This window comes from Convolutriloba macropyga, chromosome 11 (genome assembly GCF_964194025.1).
Source record: "Convolutriloba macropyga chromosome 11, txConMacr16.3, whole genome shotgun sequence".
Lineage (NCBI taxonomy): Eukaryota > Metazoa > Xenacoelomorpha > Acoela > Convolutidae > Convolutriloba > Convolutriloba macropyga.
The window spans coordinates 33,353,983-33,377,695 of record NC_134478.1 but is presented as its reverse complement, the minus strand read 5'-3'; the positions used below and the strand labels follow the sequence as shown (position 1 = coordinate 33,377,695).

The window sequence follows — 23,713 nt, the reverse complement described above, 5'->3', positions numbered from 1 at the left end:
GCTTCACTCTTGATTTGATTAATGTCTTCGTCGCTGCTTATGTTAATTTCATCTTTCCATTCGCTATCGTTGGTCATTGCTGGTTGTTCGTCGTCGTCTGATTCTTCGTCGCCACTTGAGTCGCTGGAAATTACTTTTAGGAGAAAAGAGTTTCTAACTTTTTCGCAATCTTCAAAGACATCGGCGATAGCGCATAAAGGAAACGTCATTTCTTCATCTTCGGTTAAGCTTTGAAATTCGTTCAGGACATTTAATTGTTGCTTCATAACTTTGTCTTCTATTCTGGAACTTTCTTTGAACTGCATTAAATTTTTGAATTTTTGAACACTTTTCTTCCGGATTTCCTTCGCTTCGAAACTTTCAAGAAGGTTATAGTCAGCAATAGAAAAAGCTCCCAGATGAGAGGAGTGTTCGGTAAATCCAAGAAAAGAGCGCAAAGAGGAATTATAATCTTCTGTTTTTAACATCCTCATTACAGCCGTTCTCCAGTCTCGCGCTTTACTTAAACGACGAACAACATCTACAGATTTATGCTTTTTAATTAAAGTTTCAATGACTGAAGAGGTAACACCGAAACAAAAATTGTTTATGACAGTTCTCCCCAATTTCATGTCATTTCTGTTGATTTCTTCCCAACCATGAACGAGCGCCCATATACTTTGTCATCTTTGGTTTTTTCTTCCTTAGTTACCACGCAATGGGCAAAGAGGGAAGGCTGAATGATTAACAACCAACAATCCAGCAATCCCCCCCCCAAAAAAAGACGCGCGCGCAAAAAAAACTGGCACAAAAAACTACCCCCGTCCCCCACACCCCGTTCCACCCCACCCCCCCCCCCCCCCCCCCCCCCCTCCACCCACACCCGAAGCCAAGAAAGATAACGGAAGACTCACCTTTTTGAAGGGACTCAATGACTTTTTTGTCGCCATCCGGAATGCGAAGACTTAGCTTCACTCTTGATTTGATTAATGTCTTCGTCGCTGCTTATGTTAATTTCATCTTTCCATTCGCTATCGTTGGTCATTGCTGGTTGTTCGTCGTCGTCTGATTCTTCGTCGCCACTTGAGTCGCTGGAAATTACTTTTAGGAGAAAAGAGTTTCTAACTTTTTCGCAATCTTCGAAGACATCGGCGATAGCGCATAAAGGAAACGTCATTTCTTCATCTTCGGTTAAGCTTTGAAATTCGTTCAGGACATTTAATTGTTGCTTCATAACTTTGTCTTCTATTCTGGAACTTTCTTTGAACTGCATTAAATTTTTGAATTTTTGAACACTTTTCTTCCGGATTTCCTTCGCTTCGAAACTTTCAAGAAGGTTATTGTCAGCAATAGAAAAAGCTCTCAGATGAGAGGAGTGTTCGGTAAATCCAAGAAAAGAGCGCAAAGAGGAATTATAATCTTCTGTTTTTTACATCCTCATTACAGCCGTTCTCCAGTCTCGCGCTTTACTTAAACGACGAACAACATCTACAGATTTATGCTTTTTAATTAAAGTTTCAATGACTGAAGAGGTAACACCGAAACAAAAATTGTTTATGACAGTTCTCCCCAATTTCATGTCATTTCTGTTGATTTCTTCCCAACCATGAACGAGCGCCCATATACTTCTGTCATCTTTGGTTTTTTCTTCCTTAGTTACCACGCAATGGGCAAAGAGGGAAGGCTGAGTGATTAAATCCCCACTTTTTCCGACATGGTAAAAAAGACCTTTGTACTTTGTTGTTACGTTTTCTCCAGGTTTGACTATGAGGAAATTTAACAATTGATTGAAAGTCCTTATCTTTAAAAGAAATCTGCTGGTATTGACAGATTGCGACCTTATCCAAAGTTTACATCCACTAACTAATTTTGCTACAGAGTCGGCCCCGCCAAATTCAATATGGCCATTCGTAAACCAGGAACCTTTAGCTACAAGCAAATCAGTTGCTATTAAAGTTAACTCTGGACTGAGCTCCAATTGTAAATTTTTCCGTTCTATTTGAAAAGAAACTGTTTTTGTTGACTCAAAACCGTCTAATCCATTTCCCTCGTTTCTGGCATTTTCAGCTTTCGAGTATTTCTTCATAAAATTTTCGATATTGACATCTCCTCCATTCCACATTCTGCTGACGTCACCATTTAAATTACAAATTCTGTTGGCAGCTTTACCACGCACAACAAACGCTTCTTTAGGAAAAGGTCTATTGCATAAAGAAAAATTTACGTCTTCTACTATCTTTAAACGCTTTATTTTCAAATCTTGCATTAAATCTTCATTCTCTATTCGTTGAAAAAGTTCTTGAATTTTGAATTGAAACAGTTTGTTTTTGAATCTTTAATTCTTGAATAAAACTCTTGATTGTCTTTCTCGTCGTTTGTAGTATGTGTCATTTCTATCTGAAAATAAACAAACATTTGACATCATATGGTACAGGGCACTGCAAAAGTAGAAGCTGGAGCACAGACACACGCAGCGGACAACGCAAGAGCCGGAAAACGAAAAAAAAGAATCCTGCAAGAAAAAACCTACGCAGAAAACCAACAACTCAAAACAAAAAAGAACAAAGTTAGTTTTTTCTGTACTGTACGTGAATTTTTGTTATTCGCTTTGTGGAAACAAAAAGGCTTTCATTCGATTGAGAAAATCCTCGTCTTGAATCTCTGGGGCCATTTTTTGCATTCTCTTTCTCAGAGCGGAGAAATTGCCGATAAGGTCTGTAAAATTTGACAACCTTGATAACGCAACTGTTATGAGTCTGCCAACATTTTTCGAAGTTCTGATAATTTTATTCAGTCACTTTGAACCTACATGCATCTTTGAAAGAAACATTAACGTTGTCGTTCAGTCCTATAACAAAAAAAAATATAGGGAAAAGTTCGAAAAGTTGCAAATATGTGTTTCAATTTTTAATTTTGCTACTGTACGTGAATTTTTGTTTTTCAACATTTAGGAACCAAATCAACGTGATTCGATAGGTAAAAACCTCCTCTAAATTCTCTCGGGCCAAAATTTTGAATTTCGTTTTTGAAGTCGAGAAAACTCAATTTTTGTACCTAAATTTTCAAGGAAAACGGAAATCCTTCCTTATTTGTTTGGATAGTAATTCCCTATCTTACGTACCGCAAAAATAGAAAAAGCAGCGTGCACTCGAAGCTACAATGAATTTCCATTATTCCATGCCGCTAACAATCCCCACAACATAAAGATAGAGCTGCTTAAGAGATATAAACGGTCAAAATCAACAGAAAAATGAAAAAAATAACCCCTTTAGGCCACAAAAAACAACAAAGTTTTGCAATCTACTGTTCTTTTGAACCACCACAAATATCAGAAAAGACTTTTACTACCTTTTAATGCTTTAAACTGACCCTTTAGAGCACTGGAAAGACCATTTAAGCAGTAAAAATAACCGAAAACTCGATCAAAACTGTCAGACCCAAATGAAGAAAAATACCGTCATTTTTACAGATTTTTGTACCCCCCGAAAAATCTAAAACCCCCAGCGACGCGAAATTTGTCGTGCAGCTGGTCATAACTATTATCTAAGATGGAATTTTGAAAAACTTTAATATTTACAAAGATATAAGGCACTAAAATTACCACCCTCGATACAAATCAAGACAATTAGTCACATTCAAGATATTTAGAACTTTGCAAGTCATTTACAGCACATGAATCATGAAACAAAGTAACAACTAAGCAGTAGAGCACTAGCTCTAGCGAACAGAACAGCTTACACATGCAACCGCTTAAATGAGAACAACAGCCAAGCACTATTTCTTTGATAATTTCCTACTTCCTCCACTTTTTGCTCTCTTCATGGCCTCAATTTTCTTGTTTTTAGCCTCCTGCTTGGCTCTCTTTGTTAATTCGGACTTTCTCTTTGATATTGAGCCAGAACTTGACAATATTACGCCAGTACCACTATCTTTAAGTTCTTTAACGAAAATCTTTATGTCATTGCATACTTTATATCTAGTCGAATCTCCATGACGACAACCGTTTTTTCTGTTCTGCAAACTAAGCTTAACGGACTTCGAACCCATTTGCCGATTTCCCAGGAATCTCAGTTCTAAATAGAGAACAGATTAAGCACACTTTTAACAACAGCCTCATTTACAAAACAGAAAAAATAACCCAGGACAAGTGAAGAAAGATTTTTTTTGCAACAAAAAAAGTGCACAAATAGTTAAAACCGCTCATACCAAGAGAAAGAGTCAAACTTCCAGCTGCTCCCTCTGCCAGTACAGTAAAATGGCAGAACGCACGATCACTCGGGACACAAACAGCTTGTCCGGACCTCTGAACATGGAACAATAAATTTCCGTGAAAGGTACCACGATCGATCGCCCTTTTGAAGTCCTTCAAACTTCTCACTGTTCTGGTCGACTGAAGTCCACTTTGTTCGGTCCTCCAGAAGAACCAACAACGGAAGCCATCCATGGCAGGCAAAACAGAAATGGTAAACTGGCCATTCTTTTGAAATTGTGGCAAAAAAAACCAGTTACCATTTGTCGCCGTCAATGCATCATCCATGGAGTATGCTCCTCTCATCATAAAGCAGTACTCTCTTCCCTCCCGAACCTCTACTCGTTCAAAAAATTCGCTCCCTGGCAACTCTGTATCTTTCTCGATATCGCCCACAACTTTGAACCGCGAATACATCTCCGAGATGCCACTAGAGAGGCAGATATCGCTATAAAATCCGGGCTCCAGATAGACTAAAGTTCCATCACTCGATGGGGTGAAAGCTGGCAGTCCAGGTACTTGTCTCCTAATTTCAGCAATCGGTTCAGCAAATTGACAGAGCCTTTCCTCTTCAAAGAACCCAGCCACAACCATATCACTTAGCAGAGACATTTCGAACTGAAAATATGTACAGTTAAATCAATGGAAAAATGATCAAACGTTACATGTTATAAAACCACCACGCACAAAATCGTGCATTGAACACTGCAGTTAACGCACACTAAAAGCCATTAAAATTAAGCTAACTACAACCTTCTCAGCCAGAGATTACCAGACAAGACTGTCATGAAAACACATTTACAAAAAATAAAAAAAAAAGTATTAGGCTTTTGTACCCCCCTCAAAACCAAACAAACCAACTAAACCCAAACTTCACAAATTGCACACCTATAACCTTACGAAGAACTTTGTAGATCAATTGCTCACAAAACCAACTATATCTAGACATTTTCATCTTTAAATACACAGGGAGCAACTTGAATTCAATCAGGTTAAAGTCAAGACATCTAACAACTTCGATTAAACTTAAACAAGTCGCAACAAAATGAAAGCAATAAATATAAACAACATAATCTTTCACAAAAGATAAATAAAGTCAATAACAATTCTCAAATCAGTAAGTTAACTATTTAGCAACTGCTAATCAACTAGTCCAATTCAGAAACAATTCGATCTAATGTCGATTTCTGATCAACCTACTAAACATTTATGCTCTGTCACGTCGACATAGAGCCCGCTTCCTTTTGTAACACCAGATTCCGAAAAATATGCCGATGGCTAGGCAGCAGCCTGCTGGAATCAGGGTGCTCAGTAAAATTGTAGATGAGCTTGAACCTGTGTCAAGCTCTCCACAAACAGCCTCCCAAAATGGAGAAAACGACAGTGGCTCCCCTTCCCTATAAAACGTTGTCCCCCACGAGCAACAGTTGGCAACAACATTTTCCATATCCTTCACAGACACGTTTTTGCACATTGCTTTCTGAAAAAAGTATCCAAATTGAAATTTTCAAAACTTTGATTCTCGAATCTAGAACATCAACTTATCAGGTCATTTTTGCAAGACACTTTGACGCAGTATAAGCGCACTTCGTCAATTATAGTCGACTGTTTGGCGCCCGTATTACCCATAGAACCTCCTTCTATTGGGTTGTTTTGTTTAACTTGACGCCACCTTAAATAAATGAAGCAAGCAGTTACAGAGGAACAGTCTGGTCCCTCCTTCGATTGAAAATTTTTGACTCTAAGTACTCTTTGTTCTTCACAACCGGAGCCTCTAGAAGCCCTGAGCACCTGACTAAAACAAGGAAAGCAATCTCAACAAAATCATAAGACCTACCAATCCGACGCCAACCTCATACTTACCGTTTAAAGACCCAGAGATGAACTCAGAATGATGTCGACAAAACTCAAATCTTATTGAAAAAAAACAACCGGAATTAATTGCTTTAGAAGAATATGAATGTTTGTTTTGACGCCATGCCAATTTTATTGCTTTGTGAAAAGCCCCAATAGAGTCAACACCTGGTACGAGTTATAACTTGAACAATAGTTTGAACTCCATGTACCATCCATAAAATTAGACTTCACCAATGCCTTGGCTCCACACATTGTTTTTAACCCCCAAAATAATCCTCAAAACAAATAAATCCTCTTTTATTGAGGCGCCCAGGTATTGTTTCTCTACCAATTTGTTATTATTGATTCTCTAAACTAGCCAGTAACACATTACCGTCAAAATAGAGACAACCGGTTGCGGAAACCCCCTATGCCAAACATCTGCGTATCAGATTGTTACTCAATGAAACGACGCCACTGTGAAGCCTTAAGCAGTTTACAACGTAGCAACCTAACAAAAGAAAAGTAATCAAAATGAACAAATAAATCCGGTCGCCAAAACAAATGATCACAATCTCTCTTCCATTGAGATAGGATACAAACAAATCCATTTTTCTCACACCTATTTGGCATATTAGCTGGTTGTAAAACTCAGAAAAATTAAAAGTTGCAATTGAATTTTCTAAACTAAAATATACTCACTCATTCAATACAACAATGTTGATACGAATTAATGGCAAACTTGCAAAGCTTAAATCTATATTTTATCCCGCTACAGATGCAAAAATTATCCACGCAACCTTTCAATTCACCGATCTTTTGACAGAGACGTTTGTTGTTAAGAGTACATCAGCGTTATTTCTTGTTCTCAAGTTTTCCTTTGAGCACCACATTCCATCAAGTATTCATACATTAAGCAACATTATTGAATATTGAACAAAACAAAAAAACGACGACAGTAAAATACAAAAAAAATTTAGCTATGTTTGTTTGGAATCGCCGACAAAATTTCTCCAGCTCCCAACTCAGCAGACAACCACATTCTGCAATCAGGAATCTTATTTAATTTTCAACAAAAAGTCCTTGTAGCAGAAAAATTTGTTAACATCAAATTTGTCCTTCCTTTTCCACCCTTTAACGAAACGCTTTCCAAATACCTCAATGTATTAGCCCAATCCCTATCAAAAAATTGGTACGCTCCTACCGAACTTTGTCAACTGAAGTACACCGAAACAAATGTCACAACAACATCAGCCGAATGGATTTACAACATCACGCAGACTGAACATAATAGAGCCAGAAGCGACATCAGAAACTTGATCAGCGAAATCAGAAATCTTCTGTCGCCCAAGCAGAGCTCAAAACGAGAAAAACGAGCAATGGGAATGGCTTTAGGTGTTGGTGCGGGTATAATGGGCCTTGGTCTAGGACTCGCATCGGGAGATTCTTGTGTCCTTGGAATCCTTGGTGGTTGCAATGATCTCGGGAGTCAAAATAGAAATGCAATCCTCTCAACAGTTCACTACGTCAACGAAATGAATGCGAGATGGAAAGAAGCAGCCGGAACAATAGATAACAAATTCTTTGTACTTGGAGAAGAAATCAACGATATGAAAAAACAACAACAAGATATTACAACTGCTCAAAACGCAAATTTCCATGGGCAGATGTTGGCAATTGAGAAAAATGTGCACGCATTAAGAAACTGCGATCAATTTTTCTTCTCCAGACAGCAAATGAACCAACACCTAGCTAGCATATCGTCGATCCTCAATACGTTGCAGACAATTATAAGATCTGATAGATTAGCATTAGCAAACTTGCGGGCTAATTTGCTACAGAACTTATCGGCTATGGTCAATGGTTTCCTGCCGCTGTCCATTATTTCAAAGGAAATATTGCACGAAATCCTCATTGCAGTCATGACAAATGAAATTGAAAATGGAAGCAGACTAACCTTTGCTATACCTCTGAATGAGATACTCACCTACTATGAGAGCAAACTGCTACTGAAGGTAGAATCAGATGAAGCCGGTGTTATTTTTACGTTCTCTGTACCGTTTGCATCTAAGTCAACCATACTCACAGTTTACGAAGCGATACCAATCCCAATGCCCTTGCAAGATGGTACAGCAAATCTATGGGATCTCGAGGAGCAATACATTGCGACAACAGACGATCAAAGCGAGACCGCGGCGGTATCAAAAAACGATCTGGAAAAATGCGTGGGCTCAAAAGTTTACACTATTTGTGAACAGACTTTCGCAATGGAAAAGACTAGCTCAACATGTCTGGCGGCACTCTTACTTCAAGACCAGTACCGTTCAATGGAAAACTGCAATCTCAAACCAGTTAAACTGCCACTTAAAGAGAAAGCCAGGAATCTAGGTTTTGGTCGGTGGCTGGTAACGTGAGCACACTCCAAATATAAGCTACAGGAAAGAAGAATGAATTCAAGCCTACCGATGCCTATTAAAATACACGAAGGCTGCAATGTTTGCATTATTACTATACAATGCGGACACGAAATCCAGGGACCAAATATACACCTGAAGTCAGACCTGGAAACGTGTTCAAAATTACCAGCTGCACGAGTCAACGTGGAGCTACCGAGCCCCTTACACGACTTGTTTGAAGACTTCCCGGAACTCGATGAGTTTCCTCATTTACCCGATATAGCGACAGCCCGCATCACCTTATTTCAGGAGGTACGAAAACAGCTAATTCGACTTCCCGAAGAACAGAAGAACGACCCAGTGAGGATCAGAGCGTTGAAGGAACCGATTATGTTTGAGATGAAACAATTAAGAGCAAAGCTGACGGAACATATGTCAGGCTTCACCACGATCAAGCTTTCTCTCACAGTTGGACTACTTTCTTTCTTAACATCACAAGCCCTCCATATCCTTTGGACATACCTGGCCCACAAGAAGCTCCCCATCCATAACAAATTTCCGTTCCGCATAATGCTGGAAGGACAAGCAATCAAGACCAGACCAGTTGCTGCAGTCTCTGAAGAAGATTACAACTATTTAATGTCACATCCAGATCACCGCATTCACAAAAAAAGTGTCGTTATTCCCGAGCGACAATTTCAGCTACCAGTTTCAGACGCAGAGTCAAGAATTCTACAAACTCGTCATAACGAACGCTATCCAGAGTTTCCAAACGTGTACTCACGTATTGGAATGGCTTAAATTTCTGATTCATTTAAATATATATATATATATATATATAAAAACTTCATAGATAATCTCATTTATCTTTTGCATGTTCTTCAAATATTTTATTAAATAAAAAAAAAGGTCAAGCTGTAAATTTGTGGTTGGCTTTGCAGCAAGACAAGAAAAAGTTTCGTGGTTTTTAAAAGAAAAAAAAGTTCATCATAGAACGGTTCATATCATTCTTTCTCTATTTTTCATTGCATGATTCTCTTCAAGGCATGATTATTGCAGTAATTTGATATGAAGCAGTAATATTGTAAATTTTATAATAAAAGAGACTGCACTTGCTTACAAGAAGGACGTGGCAGTTTCAACCAGTTGGCCAGTGTAATGGATTTCCATTGAGCAATTTGATTGGACTGAAAAGGAAGGGAAAGCAGTGCAGATAAAAACGGAGAAGAGAGAACAGCACGGAAAGAAAGGGGATAAAACAAGAAGAAAAAGGCGAAGAATTGAAAGAGGAAAAAGGAGGAGACACAATTTGTTTCCATTGGCAAACAGGTGGCTTGATATTGTTAAATCAAATTCACTCTATCTCCAAAAAACCAGTTTTGAAACCTTGCTCAAATATCTGACAAGTTAGGCAGCGAACCCCCGTTGATTGCTAAGGTTAAAATTCTAGTAGCCAGACCACTCTGCATTCAATGACTATGATGATATAGAAAAACAGGAAAACAGTTTGGATGGAGATTTATGTCACTCATTTAAAGCATTATTACTACAGTCAAAATTAGCCCAAGTAAAACATTCTGATAAGAAGAATTAAGCTTGGTTATTTGGTTAATTAAAAACCATACAACACAATTATACAACAACAATCTTTTTGTCAGTCGTTTTCTACTGATGTTTTCAGCAGGTAGGACTGAGTGGTCTGTGAACCATTCCGAATTTTGTTAAAAATCTTTCTTGTAGTGAAACTATTTTGCTACATTTTTCAATGTAGTGAAACTATTTTGCTGAAGATTTATATGAAACAATGATGAAAGGGTTTTAAAAGGATTGAATTTCGCGTACTCCACAAATTTTTATTGCTTGGGAGCAGTTCCTCCGTCGTAAGCTGGTTATTTTTATCTCACAAAAATTTAATATGAGTTATTGTGTTAGTGTTATATCTGTGTGTTGTTTTTAGAAGACAGCTCTCCGGAAAGCAGTGATACGATAACCAAACAGCCACGTAAATTTACTGGAAATGCCACCGTAAAGATTTCTGTGCGTGGGAACCCTAACAAACCTGAAAATCCCCGGAACGAGGCTACAAGCAGCAGCCACAAAACACAGGTAGCACCCCAGGGCTCAAATGGTCCAACAAGAAGACCTCGCAGAAACTCCAAGTTGCGTACCCGACAGGGTGCAAAGCAACCTATTGACGATGAAGTTGAAGAAGAAGAATTAGAGTGAGTTTTCATTTGTTTACTTAAGGAATTAGTTCCCCTTCTTATAAAAATAGAATTTTCAATTTTGCCCGTCCTGTATAAGTGAGACATGACATGGGGATTGAGGCAGCACTACAATTCGCTGTTTAATAGCCGTGTCAGCCATTCCAGGCGGCCATTACCGCTCTCCTAATTTTTTACAATTCAAAGAATTTGAATTGTATTGGGGCGCTGTCTTTTTATTACGACTCGAAGATGAGTCCTTGGAGAAGTCCTTTTTAAAATCAATTTTATTGGAGTGAATTTTGAAGTGGGAAATGAAACACGTGAAAAAATTTGGAGTAATTTTGTTGCTGAACAAAATGAAGAGTGGAGCGAAAGGAGAGTGGTTTTTTGTTTATATCGCTGCTTTCTGGAGAGCGAGAAATTGAGGTGTGAAAAAAAAAATTCTGTCAGCGAGCAAATTTTTTTTGTTCACGTGCGACATTTTTTTTCAGTTTTTGGGTAAGAGGTGTGGCTATGATTTTGTTTTAATTTTAGGCTGGTTTTCGTAGTGGTTTGAAGGTTTTTCTGGAAATTCATATGAATTTAATGCTAATTCGGAGGTTTTTCCCGTATTTTGCTGATTTTCGGGCTAATTTTTGCGTTTTTTTGACGATTGTTTTGTTTTACTGGCTCAAATGGGTATTGAATTGGATATGAATCATTTTTTGTTGAGAAATCAGACAAAAAATGGGGAAAATTGGAACTATTATTCTTAATTTTTAGAAGTTTTTCGTTTTCTGTTTTTTAGACAAGTTTCTTAGCTTATTATGACTTGCCTGTCGTTTTGCGAGCATCTGGATAGCCTTTTGGCTCAAATCAATTTTCCTTGGATTTATATGCTTTTGTAATAAAAAAATTAACTTTTTCCAGTTTTTTATTGCAAGTTGTTTGTAAGAGCTTTTTTTCATATTTTGGCTTCAAGTATTTTTTAAAAAATTGACATAAGTGGTTTTAGTAAGTACTAATTGTTTTGATGAAGAAGTTTTGGCAAAGATAGTTATTTCGGGATCTCAATTTATGACAAAATTTGATCAGATTTTTTAAATCATATTTAAACAGATTTGATTTTCTTGCTTTTACTTTTTTTGTTTTATGGTTTTGTTTAAAGATAATCATAAATAAGTGGAGAATCGTTTTGTCTGATGAGTAGTTAGATGGCGTTGGAATTGATTTGCACTTCGAGTCGTTTGCGGAATTCTTCCTGTGATGTTCTTTTTTCAAGATCTGTTCGCACATTTTCATGATTTTTGAAGTCAAATTGGATTAGAGATTTGGGTCACTCCGGAACACGAAGTGGAGGGAAAAAGCGAGTGGTTTTGCGGCGTGAAATTTTTTTGCTCTAATTTTAAAGTAGAGCGAGAAAATGGTGTTTGAACAAAATTTCGCTTTCTCGGTAGTGGTTTTTCACATGCGGCAATTTTACTCTGATTTTTACTGTTTTCGATTTTTTTGTGGATTTGATTTTCTAAACGGTTTTTCTAATCCATTCCTACTCCATTTTCACACATTTGCATGATTTTTGAAGCCAAACTGAAGCGATTATTTTGGCCAATCTAAGTTTTAAGTAGAGAAAAAACGGTGTATGAACAAAAATTCGCTTTCTCGCTAATGGTTTTTTGTGCACATGCGAAATTTTCACTTTGATTTTTACTGTTTTTTCGATTCTTTGCATTTTTTCTGAATTGTTTTTCCAATCAAGTCATAGGTCATTCTAGGTCGTTTTGTTTAGTCAATGAAAATTCTTTGAATGGTACCTCAGGACTTGTCCTGCTGTGTTTTTACAATTCAAAGAATTTGAATTGTATTGGGGCGCTGTCTTTTTTTTAAGATCTGTTCACACATTCTCATGATTTTTGAAGTCAAATTGGTGTAGTGATTTTGGTCACGCCGAAACAGGAAGTGGAGCGAAAAAGCGAGTGGTTTTACGGCGTGAAATATTTTTGCTCTAAGTTTAAAGTAGAGTGAGAAAAGGGTATTTGAACAAAAATTCGCTTTCTCGCTAGTGGTTTTTTGTTCACATGTGGCAATTTCACTTTGATTTTTACTATTTTTCAACTTTTTTGGATCGGGTTTTTTTTCTAAATGGTTTTTCCAATCCATTCATAGTTCATTCTAGCCCTAGTTTTTTTGTTTGAACCAAATTTCCATTTCTCGCTAGTGGTTTTTTGTTCACATGCGGCAATTTCACTTTGATTTTTACTGTTTTTTTTTCGATTTTTTGGATAGTATTTTTTTCTGAATTTTCTCAATCCATTCATAGTCCGTTCTAGGTCTAGTTTTCTGTTAAGTCAATGAAAATTCTTTGAATAGTATGTCAGGACTTGTCCTGCTATGTTTTTTACTTCGTACAGCAGATTTTTGTTTCGTCTTACCCTGCGTCTCGCGTTTTTGTTTTTTTAGGTCAATTGCGTAACTTACCACACTCAATAAAATGACTTCTGAACTCAATAGTGTGCATCTAAGTAGTGCCAAACATCTATGCTCTAATTCTTGGTTATTAGAGTCTTGAGTTTTTGAGTTCGAATATTAATTTTAAAAAGCCCTATTAGAGCTTTCTCATAGAGCTTATGTGTCTCAGAAAAATGACAGTCCGAATCTAACCCAAAAAGTCTAGTGGTCTATTAAAGGACTGGTGGTCATAGCCAAAAAGCATCTGTCGCGGCTATTTTTCGCTATTTATATTGTCGAAAGAAAATGGAATTAGACAAGGTCGTCTCTGAAAACCTGGCTCGATCTTGTGTAAAAAAAAGGAAGTATGTAAAAGCAAATTAAGATTTCTTATTACAGGATATCTGTCGCGCCGTTGGTAAATAAATCACTGAGAGATAGTTACCGTCGTTCGCCAGGACAACGGCCGGGATCGCGAGGAACGCCTTCAAAATCTGGACTAACGCTGAGGCCAGAACAAACTAAGGCACTGTCGCCTACCGGTATAAAAGAGAAACTGCCATTTCTGTCGGAAACGATGGAATCAACTCTGGAACGTCCTTTATCAATCACAGCTACCAACTCCAATTTACAGCACACTGCTACCACCTCTCGCAATAGAGCTGGAAAGCAACATCTGGAACTTACAGCTCAATCTACCTCAGATGGAAGTAGCACTGCAAGTTTAGGTGAATAAAAGTCCGATAATGAAATATTTTATACAATTATTTGCTATCAAAAAAAATTTTTTTGCAATTTTTTGTGCTGTTAGTCTTTTTAATTGGCCTCAGACAAAGTTTGTAGCAATTATTTGAGTTCTTTTTGGAGGTTTGTCTCTTGCTCGCTCTTTCAGCTGCAGTTTTTTTCTTTTGATCTTTAAAAATGAGATGAACTGGTAAAGCCCTAGCGTATTACATGTGTGTTCAACCCTTAGACCTCGACAATTTTTTGTATGCGTTTCAACAAAACTGCTGAAGTAATTTAATTTCATAATTTAAAGGTGAATTCTGGGAAGTTTGAATCCCTCTTTTGTTCTGCGGCCTCTCGCCCTTCTTGTATCCGTCCAGTGAGTCTATCCTCTTAATAAGCTTCAGGCTTGTTTGGATTATATTGATGCGCTGTCTTTTTTGCGGCTCGAATAGAATTATTGGAGAAGTGTCGTTTTACGGCTCGAAGAGTGTTGGTTTTCCTGAGTATATTTACCTTTTGTACTTTTTCCAAGCGGCCTTTTAAGTAAGAAGCAAAAGTGAATAAAGATCCCTAATAAACTAATTTTTTCTGAGCTAGAGAAATTTGTTTGTGCGCTGCGTTGAATGGATGACTTTAAAATTGTTTTTGAATGGCACTGTTTTTGAGAGCCAATGTTTTGTCCACATGGCTGAATTTTTTGCTTCAATTAATTGCTCTCAAGCGAAATTTATAGCAATTAAATTAGAACTGTTGGTCTTTTTTAATGCGATTTTTGGCTCCACCGGTTTTCCGTCTAAAGCTTTTGACTTTTCGTCCTCAAAAACGGGATAACCGGGTAGCGCCCAGCGGGCATTAAGTGCTCTTAGAGCTTTTCAGCTCAAACTGTTTTAGAGACTTATACTTATGGTGTGAAGGGCGGTTCTTAGAAATTGAAGACACCCCTACTGTTGACCCCCACCCCCTACCCCGCTGTTGCCTCCACCCCACCCCATTGTAAACCCACCCCTCTCCCTCTCCACAAGCCCCCCGGTTTGACCCCCCCCCCCCTCCGTGGCGACTGACGATAAACCGATCGCTAAAAACACCCAATTTTATACTAATGTTCACAATTTTTTCCAAGATTTTTGAAAATTTTGTCATTTTGAGTTTTTCAGCCCTAGGTGGCAAGGAATCTCCTCTATGGTTTTATGATAGGTCATTGCATAGTTTCTAGTGGTAGTGGATTGCTTTCAACAATTCAATCTCACGAATTTTTGCATATTTTTCACAAAGCCTCCAAAATTTTTCAGTTTTTTTAATAGCCGCACAGCGATCGCTGGGGCTATTATTGGCTCTTTGTTTTTTTTTATTTCGTCGCGATTTTTGTTACGACCATATGACGTCACAACTACTTTAAATCTGCTTTTTGTTCATTCGTTCATGCAATTTCAACTGAAGTGCGTGCGGGACGTCATTTTTCGCTCTTAGTGGAGCGAGTTTTTTTTTGTTCATTGACGTGATTAAATTTTTGGTCACACTTGACTTACCTCACTCTCAAAAATGACTTCCTCACTTTGAAATTGACTTTTATTTACTTTAATTCAAAGAGATAAGGTCAAATGGGTGTGTGTCACTCTAAATGAAGGTTATTTGAGATCAGCTAATAGAGGCAGCAATAACTTATACAGATTTTTAATCAAAACATAACAGATCAGCCTTCAATAAAATTTTTTTGCTCTGCTTTTTTACTATTTTTTTGAGACTGCAGATCTACAAAGCTTTTGCGGCTATAATCTGGCAATCTGCTAGCTATGTTAATGCGATTTTTCGTACAACCGACTTTTCATCTGAGCTTTTTTATTGCTGTCATGCCGCGTTAGTATTTTTGGATCGGATTTTTTTCTAAATGGTATTTTCAATCCATTTACAGCTCATTCGAGGCCTATTTTTTTGTTTGAATTAAATTTTCATTTCTCGCTAGTGTCTTTTTTGTTCACATGCGGCAATTTGACTTGGATTTTTACTGTTTTTTTCGATTTTTTGGATCGGATTTTTTAAATATTTTCAATCCATTCATAGTCCGTTATAGGTCTAGTTTTCTATTTAGTCAATGAAAATTCTTTCAATTGTACGTCAGGACTTGTCCTGCTATGTTTTTTCATTTCGTCAAGATTTTTGTTACGACCATATGACGTCACAGCCACTTTTTGTTCATTCGTTCAGGCAATTTCAACTAAATTGCATGCGTGACGTCATTTTTCGCTCTCAGTGGAGCGATTTTTTTCTTCATTCGCGTGATTAAATTTTGGCATTTTTGACTTACCTCATTCTCAAAAATGACTTCCTCACTTTGAAATTGACTTTTATTTACTTTAATTCAAAGAGATAAGGTCAAATGGGTGTGTGTCACTCTAAATGAAGGTTATTTGAGAGCAGCTAATAGAGGCAGCAAAAAATTATTCAGATTTTTAATCAAAATATAACATATCAGCCTTCAACGAAAAGGCGAATTTTTTGGTCTGTTTTTTTACTGTTTTTTCGAGATTGCAGATCTATGAAGCTATTGCGGCTATTTTCTGGCAATCTGCCAGCTGTTTCATTATTCACGTCTTTCCAGACGCAGGGGACAGAAAAAGTCCTTAAGGGTTTGATAATAAATAATTAAACAATTTTATTTGCCATAGAATAGCTTTCAATTTTATAACGTGACAAAGTTCAGCAATTTGTTTTTGATAAAACTTGCATTTTTTCAAGTTTATAGGGTTCTCCAGCCTAAAATTTATTTTTTTTTTGCAAATTTTTAGAATATTATCATGTGCCAAGTTTATGGATCTTTATGAACCAGTGAAACTATTCAAAGCTTGAAATAGGGATGCTGGATAGACTCTTGAGACAATGAAATGCTTCTGAAGATTTTAATATTTTGAATTTTAGCAAGATTTTGTTAAAATTTTCTTGTTTTAAATTTTTTTGTCCTTTTCTGATTTTAACGATCATTACTGGCCAACAAAGTTTTTCGTGTCTTGCAGATGGGTTACTTGAGATAACTCCAGAGACAAAAAATAGTTTTGAACATTTTTAAAACATCAGTTTTTTATTTGATTTATATACTAACAAGGCTGGAAAACAAAAGTTGCCGAGTTGAGTCAAGCTAAAGCTAGCCTAGCTAAACCATGGCTAGCTGCTGACGAAGACAACTGCTCACCGGTCGTTTGAGAGCAATTCGCCCGACGGTAGTTGGTTATGTTTGTAAATAGCCGACCTCGTATTCTCAGTTGGCTTATTATAAAGACCCTATTTTTTCGTCGAATAATCTTTTGCTTTGCCTTAGTTCACAGCTTGCTGAGCATTTTGTGATTTTTTTTTGAAATTTAGGCTAGTTTTGTTCTTCGTTCAGTCTGCTGAAAGTTTTTTTTCCAGCGGTTTCTCAGCAAAGCAATGTAAAATGAACGGAATCGGTATCGAAAAAAGAATTTAAGTTTATAAACGGTTTAAACCATTTAAGCCCAACATCAGATGCCCGCCACTTGAACTCTGATGTTTAACAGCAGTTGCTCGGCAAATCAATCTAAGATGTACAGAATTACTATCAAAACACGAAACCATAGATAGAAAAGGGATAACCTATAAAGCACAATTTTATATGCCCGCTACCTGAAGCTTGTTAAAATCTTAGTTAACATCTCTAATGCTTATTGGTATTGATACCAGTCCATGTATACTCTCTTTAAGTAACATGAGTTTTTTTAGCAACAAAATGAAATTAAAACAGTTCGTACTTTAACAAAGTTATCTTAAATCGGTTAGATTTTTCTTTTTTTTTTCTGTTCTTTCAATCCCAATCGGTTACGGTCATCGATGGCGGCTATTTTTGGGCAATTAGCCGGGTGTTTTAAATTAATACATCTGTGAAAACTTATTGTGATCCGTTTTTTATTATTCTTGACTAATAATTATAAGTGAAATGACTTATGTTTTTATTTCGTTGAATTTTTTTGTTTGGTTTGGGTAATTAACGGCTTTGTCTTGAATTTTAATGTATCCTTTGTTTGTCCGGAGGTTTTTGCTAATTTGAGTTATTTTTTGACAGATTTTGCAAACAAGAGACTAGTATAGTATCTATTAATCTCTTGGAAAGGTTGTGGCGTAAAATTGAAAAAAAAGGGAATGATCTAATTAATAGCCGCCCTCATCTTCCCACCCGGCTATTATAGCGCTCCTAATTTTTTTTTACTTCGTCGAACTTTTTTTCGCTTTACCTATTTTGCCTGTTTTTCGTCATTTTGCGTGAAATCTTTTTGACTTCTCTAAGCTGGTTTCACTCTTCTGTCATTCTGCTAAAAGTGATTTTGAACATCAGTTGCTCAGCAAAGCAATTCAAAATGAACAGAGTGAGTATAAAAAATTGAAGTCAGAAATAGAAACCGGATAAACCCATAAAGCCCGTTTTTACATGCCCGGTACTTGAACTTTCTCATATAAGTTTTATTTACTATCTATAATGCTTATTGGTATTGATACTAGACCCTGTAGCCTCTCTCACTGAGAGACCGGAGTATGTTCAATTACGAAATGACATCAAAATAAATCGCACTTAAAAATGTTTTTATACAAAATTCATTTTTTGTTGATATTTTCTTTTCTTTCAATCCCAATAGAGTTATGGAAATCAACAGCGGCTATTTTTTGGCAATCTGCTGGGTATGTTTACGATTTAATTTTCTAGTTTTTGTTTTTTTTTATGTAAAACAATTTAATTTCTCAGAATTTAACCGCCTTATCTTGCCTTAGGTTTTTGGTTAGTGCGGTTTTGTTTCAGATGGCCCAATGCTTCGAATTCTTTATTAATAGCCGCCCTCATCTTCTCAGCAGGCTATTATAGCGCTCCTATTTTTTTACTTCGTCGAATAAAAAAATGTTATGCTTTACCTCATTTTGCCGCTTTTTCAACATTTTGCGTGATATCTTTTTGACTTCTCTAGGCTAGTTTCTCTTCTCTCTCATTCTGCTAAAAGTGATTTTGAACATCAGTTGCTCAGCAAAGCAATTCAAAATGAACAGAGTCAGTATAAAAAATTGAAGTCAGAAGTAGAAACGGGATAAACCCATAAAGCCCAATTTTAGATGCCCGCTATTTGAACGTCGTTCCTATAAGTCTTAGTTACCCTCTCTAATGCTTATTGCTTTTGATAGTAGCCCCTGTAGCCTCTCTCTTAGGAACAGAAGTACGTTATGTTCAACTACGAAATGCCATCAAAATAAATCGGACTTAAAAAATGTTTTTGTACAAAAATCTTTTTTTTTCAATATCTTCTATTCCTTCAATCCCAATCATGCTTATTGGAATCAACGGCGGCTATTTTCCGGCAATCTGCCGGGTATGTTCTTTCATTTTTAATCAATCTTTCATTTTTAATCAATTTTTCGTGTGAAGTTTGAAGAAGCAAATGAAGCGCTTGAACAATTTTCGAGTGGTTTAACTGTTGAAGACAACTGGAGAATGGAGCGCAAAGAGTGTTTTTTATTGGTTCATAACGCTCATTTTGGGAGAGCAAAAAACTTAGGTACAAAAAAGTTTTTGCTAAGCGAGAACAGTTTTTCTCACGTACGCTTCTTTAAGATCAAGTAGTATTCCGAGTTAATTTTTAGTGGTGGTGATTAACTTCGAGGAGTGGTGGTGATGTATTTTTTCAATCGGTGACTTCTATTCAAGGAAGCTGCACGAAATGCCGCACCAAAACAAATTAAGGTCATCATTTTTGAGTGATCTCTAGTGCTTCGAACTTGCTAATATAAATTCGGTTGCAGCATAGGCATATTAAGTGACTCGTAGCGCAGTGGTTAGTGCGGTTGACCAAGGAGCGAGAGGTCAGTGGTTGGAATCCCGGTGGGGTCAAAGGTTTTTGCACCAATAAATAAAATTGATCTAGACTAAAAGACCATGATTTAAATTGCCTCGCCTGTCGTTCAAGAGCAATTCTTCCGACATTCGTCGGTTTATGTTTGTTGATGCAGTTTCTAAGAGAGCTAGAAAAGTGAGTGAAAATTTTTTACTGAGCGAGTGATTTGTTTTTTAGGTTTGGCTTTTCCAAGCGGCTTTTGTGTTTTAAAGTTTTAAATTTTTCAGCCAAAGGTGTTTTTTTTAATTTTTTTGGCTAGTAAGTTTTTTTGGAAGAATTTTGCTTCGGCAAATATTGTTCCTTTAGATGATATTTTGATCTATTGTGCCATCATGAACGCCTTAGCATGATTTACAATCTTCATTTTTTAAAATAATAATTGGGTTCTTTATGTGGTTGAGTTAATTGATATTGATTTTAAGTTAAGTACGTTTGTTTTAAAGAATAGAGTAGTTTTGATCTAATTGTGTTTCATTTTCGTCTGTTTTTTTTAAATATTTTCCCTAATTCTTATGAATTTACGCTTTATGCTATTTTTTTGTTTTTTTGTTTGTTCACTAATTTTTTAGGGGCTGCTTAATAGGTACTGTTACTCAGAGGTAACATTTCAAAGTTATATAGTGCAGTTTATAAAAGAATTGATTTCAGAAGTTTTTCAGATTTTTTTTTGCATTTTAACTGTTAGCATGCCTCAGATAGGCATTGGTTGTAACCGATTGAGTGGAATCAAGTTAAGCGTTTTGTGGGTAACTTTATGAACAACAAAATTTGATTGACTTTTTCACAATTCAGTTCTTCATTTTTGAGTGATCTGAGTTGCTCTCGTTCGGAAATAAGGTTCGTTGCTTAAAGTAATATTCAGCGAAATCAACGACTGAATGGTTAAGATGTTAGGCTGCGAACCTGGAGGTCCGGGTTCGAACCCCCGTGGGGAAGTGTTTTGCACCCGTAAAAAATTTGGAGTCTGTTCCGTTTGTCCGCTCTCAGTACGTTATGTACCCCAGTTACAGAGCACGTTAAATAGTAAATCATTGTAAAAATATGGCACGTGCGTCTGGAGGTTGCAAATAATATGCACCCACTAAACTAGGGGCACTAACGGAAAAGATCCAAAATTTCTAAGCTAAACCACCTCTATATTAATTTCCCCTAGTATGTTGTTCCAGAGCATTTCATCCGTTGTTATTCGGTTTATGTTTATACTGAGCAACTTGAAACGATCAATCTAGCCTAGTAATCTCGAATTTCAAAATTTTTTGATGTGCATGGAATTAAGGAGGTGAATCTATATTCTCCGTTATTATTGTTACCCACTTCCTTTAATAGAGGCAAAACTCAGCAGTTTTTAATTTAGCAGGATGTGCTCTTCTCTGAACATTTTTTGGAAGCAGCTGTTAGGAACGGCGAAATCGGGCTTGAGCGTCCGACATTTTCATGTTTATATAGTCACGACTCATCTAAATCTACTATTTTAAAGATTTCATTGCCTGTTGTTATCTCAAAGAACGGATTTTTTGTTCGGGTAAACATTGCTTTGTAGGCGTAAATTTACAGAACGAAGGGCAGTTTTATGTTTGGATGTCCACCCCGTACTTAGGCCCATTCCTCGTCAACCAGTGAAGATAAGCTCCTTAAGGCGACTTCGAAAACCAATTTCTCGGCAGACATTTAAGGGCAATTCTTATGAAGTTTGTAGGTTATCTTTGATGATTTCTCATTGATTTATCTTTTTCATGGTTGCAGATGACTATATAAATGGGCAGTATAGAAAATAGGAAAATAGGAATTTTTTGATCTCGTGATTTGTCTACTGGGTTTAGCTGAAGTGTACAAGTTGCCTGTGCTGATATATGTTGTATGTTATTGCGCCAAACTGATGAATTAATTAATTTTAGGCAACAGTTCAGGAACTATGACAATTGACATAGCAGATACGAGACGTCCTTTGTCATTTGGAACCCTTGGCCGCATTTCTACCTTGACAAGTAGACATAGAACTCGGCAGGATACCATGTTAGAACATACTCAGACTTCGCGAGATAGCGAGGCGTTAAGACCCTCATTGTCAGTACGTGATACTTCTGCTAAAAGTAATCTTCCAGCTGCTTTCAAAAATGTTCCAGACAAAATTTCGACTCCTCTTCTTCGTCACAATACATCACGAGGTACAAATGTTGTTAGTGGTAGTATAGGATTTCCTTCCAATAGTAAGGCAACTGCGAACAAAAGTAGAGCGTGCACTATCTTGTAGTTTCTCAGTTGTCAGTCGAATACCGCGCCATATAGTCAATTCATAGTATCGTTCAAAGTTCTGCCTGTACCTCGCATTTATGCCAAGTACAGTGCTGTTGTAAATAGCAAAGTTTGGATGTTATTTTTAAATATGTCTTGAAGTTCTTTCCAGTTAATGACCTGTAAATATGTTGTATTATGTAAATTTGGAAAATTTAGTTTTACACTACTGTATTGTTCTCCAAGTTTAAATTTGACGCAAACGGATTAGTTCTGCTTTTCGCAAAGAAAACATGGGAAATCCAGTTCGTTCGCACGAAGCAGTTAATAATTGTGACCAATGAAATGGGTATGTGTACTTTGCGCTAGAACGGCATTTGAAGCAAGCCATTTTTTTAATCGTGGTGTCTTTGTACGGACTGATAGTGAGTATTGGTTTTCTATGGACTCAAAGAGGAATTATAGAGATCAGTTTTTCACAGGTTTCAGTGATCAGTGTGGAAGAGTCAATTTCGGATGCGAAAACATGTGTTTAGGACAATCTACCGAACAGAAATCAAAAGCAGGAAAAAATTTATGTTCTGTTTAATAGCCGCACAGCGATAGCTGGGGCTATTATTGGCCTTCTCTTGGTTTTTTTTTACAATTCAAAGAATTTGAATTGTATTGGGGCGCTGTCTTTTTACGACTCAAAGAGGAGTATTGGAGAAGTCCTTTTTTTAATCAATTTTATTGGAGTGATTTTTGAAGCGGGAAATGAAACGCGTGAAAAAATTTGGAGTGATTTTGGGGCTAAGGTTTTTGTTCACATGCGGCAATTTCACTCTGATTTTTACTGTTTTTTCAATTTTTTGGATCGGATTTTTTTCTAAATGGTATTTTCAATCCATTTACAGCTCATTCTAGGCCTATTTTTTTGTTTGAATAAAATTTTCATTTCTCGCTAGTGTCTTTTTTGTTCACATGCGGCAATTTCACTTTGATTTTTACTGTTTTTTTCGATTTTTTGGATCGGATGTTTTAAATATTTTTTCCAATCCATTCATAGTCCGTTATAGGTCTAGTTTTCTATTTAGTCAATGAAAATTCTTTCAATTGTACGTCAGGACTTGTCCTGCTATGTTTTTTTATTTCGTCAAGATTTTTGTTACGACCATATGACGTCACAGCCACTTTTTGTTCATTCGTTCAGGCAATTTCAACTAAATTGCATGCGTGACGTCATTTTTCGCTCTCAGTGGAGAGATTTTTTTCTTCATTCGCGTGATTAAATTTTGGCATTTTTGACTTACCTCATTCTCAAAAATGACTTCCTCGCTTTGAAATTGACTTTTATTTACTTTAATTCAAAGAGATAAGGTCAAATGGGTGTGTGCCACTCTAAATGAAGGTTATTTGAGAGCAACTAATAGAAGCAGCAATAACTTATACAGATCTTTTATCAAAATATAACAGATCAGCCTTCAATGAAAAGACGAATTTTTTTGGCTGTCTTTTTTACTGTTTTTTCTTAGACTGCTGATATACGAATCTATTGCGGCTATTTTCTGACAATCTGCCAGCGATGTTCTTGTATTTTTCTGAGATTACCAGAAAGGTAGGAGCAAGTATTGTTTCCCTCAGCGGAAAATAAAAACTTTTGTCCACTTGAGGCAGTTTCAGAGGAATTTTTTACAATCTTAACTTAATTTAATTTTAAATTGCAGTAATCCTTGCTTTTTTAATACTCGCCATCATTTTCTCAGCCGGTTTCTTTTTGTTTCCAGGTCCCTCTTTGTT

At 36.7% G+C, this 23,713-nt stretch overlaps 1 protein-coding gene across 2 annotated transcripts in view; it reads left to right on the top strand.

Moving 5' to 3' along the window:
• Window positions 1–22,166, top strand: part of LOC142349227 (uncharacterized) — a 96,648-nt gene extending 74,482 nt beyond the window's left edge. For both annotated transcript variants that reach the window (XM_075400650.1, XM_075400651.1), the window contains exons 8-10: window positions 10,418–10,682; window positions 13,494–13,822; window positions 21,598–22,166. In XM_075400650.1, the coding sequence (XP_075256765.1) occupies window positions 10,418–10,682; window positions 13,494–13,822; window positions 21,598–21,953 (950 nt within the window). In that variant the 3' untranslated portion in view covers window positions 21,954–22,166. The remainder of the gene's footprint in view (window positions 1–10,417; window positions 10,683–13,493; window positions 13,823–21,597) is intronic.
• The last annotated feature ends 1,547 nt before the right edge of the window (window positions 22,167–23,713 follow it).